This window comes from Cibotium barometz, chromosome 32, assembly GCF_041138505.1.
Source record: "Cibotium barometz isolate CiBa-2024 chromosome 32, ASM4113850v1, whole genome shotgun sequence".
In the NCBI taxonomy this organism is placed as follows: domain Eukaryota; kingdom Viridiplantae; phylum Streptophyta; class Polypodiopsida; order Cyatheales; family Cibotiaceae; genus Cibotium; species Cibotium barometz.
In genome coordinates, this window is record NC_141077.1 from 2,061,605 (window position 1) to 2,064,720 (window position 3,116).

General features: G+C 43.3%; 1 protein-coding gene across 1 annotated transcript; it reads left to right on the forward strand.

The window, feature by feature from the left end:
- Positions 1–671: 671 nt before the first annotated feature.
- On the forward strand, positions 672–2,310 carry LOC147619735 (putative F-box/kelch-repeat protein At1g27420). The gene is made up of 2 exons (XM_086772760.1): positions 672–709; positions 1,587–2,310. Exons 1-2 carry the CDS (start codon positions 672–674, stop codon positions 2,308–2,310), a joined length of 762 nt encoding a protein of 253 aa, XP_086628886.1.
- The last annotated feature ends 806 nt before the right edge of the window (positions 2,311–3,116 follow it).

Sequence of the window (3,116 nt, forward strand, 5' to 3'; positions counted from 1 at the left end):
ATAACAAAAAAAAGCGTCTTGTATGGTTTTTGCAGGGACCAATACCTGACCTTGAGTGAGGGCTCCGCATAGAGTGGCCTTGCCCATGTCTTTCCTCTTGTACATACATATTTTGGTCATCTCACATCTTTGTTTGAGCATGTACAGCTTGTATGCAGCTACTTTATGCAATTTTGGTCATCGAGTATAAAAACCATTTTGGCTTTCCATACCATACTATGGTCTTTTGTTGGCTTATCTTGTCAGCTTGTAATATGGTCTTCGATATGTAAATTTCACATCTTGCAATATAATTTGGCCATTGTTTGCACTTGTGTACAATGTACCTACTTTTTTGTAATATCAAAAACGTTACGACACTCCAACTTTTCCAACAAATCCGCTTCGTTCTTCACATCAGAGTACAATCGACTTTGGTACTCTATAAGTTTGGCATAATGGTGCATCTAGCTACGAGATTGTAGCTAGATGCACCATTATGCCAAAAAAAAAATTTATACCTGTACACGTCGAAATAAGAATTGAAAGTCTCTGCATCCGTTAAAAAAAGCGTCAAAAGTTTCTTGCATCCGTCAAAAAAAGCGTCGAAAGTTTCCTGTATTCATCTCGAAATAATCATTGTAATAGTAGTCGAAATAGGCATCGAAATAGCACTCGAAATAAGAGTCAAAATGGCAGTTGAAATTGCTGAAGAAAAGTCTGTCGAAGAGTGAGAGAGAGAGGGGGGGTACCATGCATGGTTCTATAGTCAATATAACCATGCATGGTTCAAGAGTCGCATGCATCAGTGCTATGTGTAACAAAACAGTGTACAATGGGCGTTGGGCACATATTTGCAGATGCATGGTTCATCAGCGCATGCAGCGGCCGTTTTGATAAAGGAGAGAGAGAGAGAGAGAGAGAGAGAGAGAGAGAGAAAGAGAGAGAGAGGTTACCTTTCTTTCACTCCCTTTCTTTTTGTTTTTTTAAATCTCTGACTCTCTTTTTGTTTTGGTAGGTAACTTGCAAGCCATCGTCGGATAGGTAGCAGCTCCTTCGTCGTCCGTGCGCTTTCTCATTGGAAGTAAGTCGCCCGTAGTAGATGTTTCGTGCGTCTCTCTATCGAGGGGGGCTATGGGTCCTGTTACCCTACGTGCCAACCGTAGATAATATGAATGATGGTTAATATATTTGGTTAAGGTTTCCAATGTGTCACGTTTTAGTATTTTGAAATGTTTTAGTATCAGTAATGGTTTTATTATTATGAATTGTTCTTTCTCTTTGTTTAAGTGTGTGTGTGTGTGTGTGAGAGAGAGAGAGAGAGAGAGAGAGCAACCCTTCAATATTATTCCTCTTTTATTTAAGTGTGTGTGTGTGTGTGTGTGTGTGTGTGAGAGAGAGAGAGAGAGAGAGAGAGAGAGAGAGAGAGAGCAAGGTAATAGAAGTATTAGTAGTTGCAAGGGGTGATGAGTAGTGAAGTGGAGATTAACATTCCCACCATTACTATTACTACTACTACTACTACCACTACTGTGGAGGACATTCCTGATGAGCTTTTGCAAGCTTGCTTTGCTAGATTGCCCCTAAGGTGCCTTGGTAGATTGAAGGTTTGCAAGAGGTGGTTTAGGCTCTCCGACGCTCGTTACCTCTACCGGGTGCACAGAACCATGGGCTTACATCCTCAACAGCAAATACGAGCAAGGTTGTTACTCAGGCTTGCAGATTTCAGGTGGACAGAAGATTAACAATAACCATAACCCAAGCTTTGGGAGGCATTTCGCTGTGATCAAAGGCCCCCCTCGTCTCCAATTTGCTGCCACTGCCGGTGCTGGTGGCCTCCTCCTCTACATTGTGGGCGGCCGATCGCCTTTCACCTCCAAGACGCCGGACACGTGGGTGGTTTTCCGCCGTGTAGATGTGTACGATCCCGTCATCAACTCGTGCTATCAGGCGAAGCCCATGAACACTGCCAGATATGCATTTGCCTTGGGTTCTTTTAGCCACAATAATGAGCCCAGATTAATTGTGTCCGGAGGTCATGATGTAGATGGCCTGGCTTTGCATTCTGCTGAGATCTATAATGCAAGATTGGATCAATGGGAGGTTATCCCTTGCATGCAAACATTAAGCGGGGCTTGCAAGGGGGAGTTTACTCGAGGCAAATTCTATGTCAAAATGGCCAACAATGGCCCCTACGCCATCGAAGTCTACGATCCATCCGTCCGCTGCTGGAGTTCTCTTTCCTGGCCCCATGAAACCGCTCCCTTGTGCATCCACACCTCGGACAAGCTCGCCGTCACCAGCCCTAAGGCCATCATTTTTTACTTGTAATAAGCCAAATCTTAAGCATTAACTATACTGTGATTATTATCTAGAAATTTGCCTCTTTTTTTTTCCCCTTCAAGTGCTACAGGAAAATTCACAGCTTTTCGCTCGTGACGTCACCCATTTTCTCGGCTATGTGTCCGAATGATGACTCGTGACCCATTCAATCTTTTTCCAATGTGTGAACTTTGTCGCTTACTCTCCTATTTCAAAGTGTCCTTCGCTTTTTGGCCTGCCATGGGCAAGGCCGTAGTGATCGGTTTTTTTTTTTTGGTAAGGAAAAAAAATCATGAAAAGTAGTGGGCCATTTCAAAGTCTTGTTTATCATGCTTTTGTTTAATCATGCCTTTTTGTGGGTGGTTTATTGGCCTTTTTTTTTCTATTGGCTGAAAGGATCATGAAGATCAGGTTTCATTATTTAATTAGCAAAAAATACGCTCTTTTTTCGAGCCCAATAGTTGCGTATTATTCAATTAGCAAAAAATGCGTGCTGCTTAGGAAAATAAGCAAAAAATGCTCTCTCTTTTTAGAGGCTTTATAAAGGATGCTCAGATTAGGTTTTGAGGCTTTACAAAGCATCTTCGTCCATCGCCGTGCGTCCCTCTACCCACACTTGGGCCGCACCTCCTTGTCCCTCTCTCTGTGATGTGATTCATCATCCATTGGCCGCGCGCCCCTCCACCCACCTCTTGTGCTTCTCTATGATGTGAATTAGGAAAGCTTCATGGGCACGCATCTCTATTAGGGGCGGGCTGATGCTGACTGGTGAGGCATTCATGCTGATGACACTTTGATTTGTTAAGCTCCATGGG

Coding starts and splice junctions, on each gene's coding strand:
- LOC147619735 (XM_086772760.1), top strand. CDS start 672: ATGGCAGTTGAAATTGCTGAAGAAAAGTCTGTCGAAGA. Junction 710..1,586: donor GAAGAAAAGTCTGTCGAAGA/GTGAGAGAGAGA, acceptor GGTAGATTGAAG/GTTTGCAAGAGGTGGTTTAG.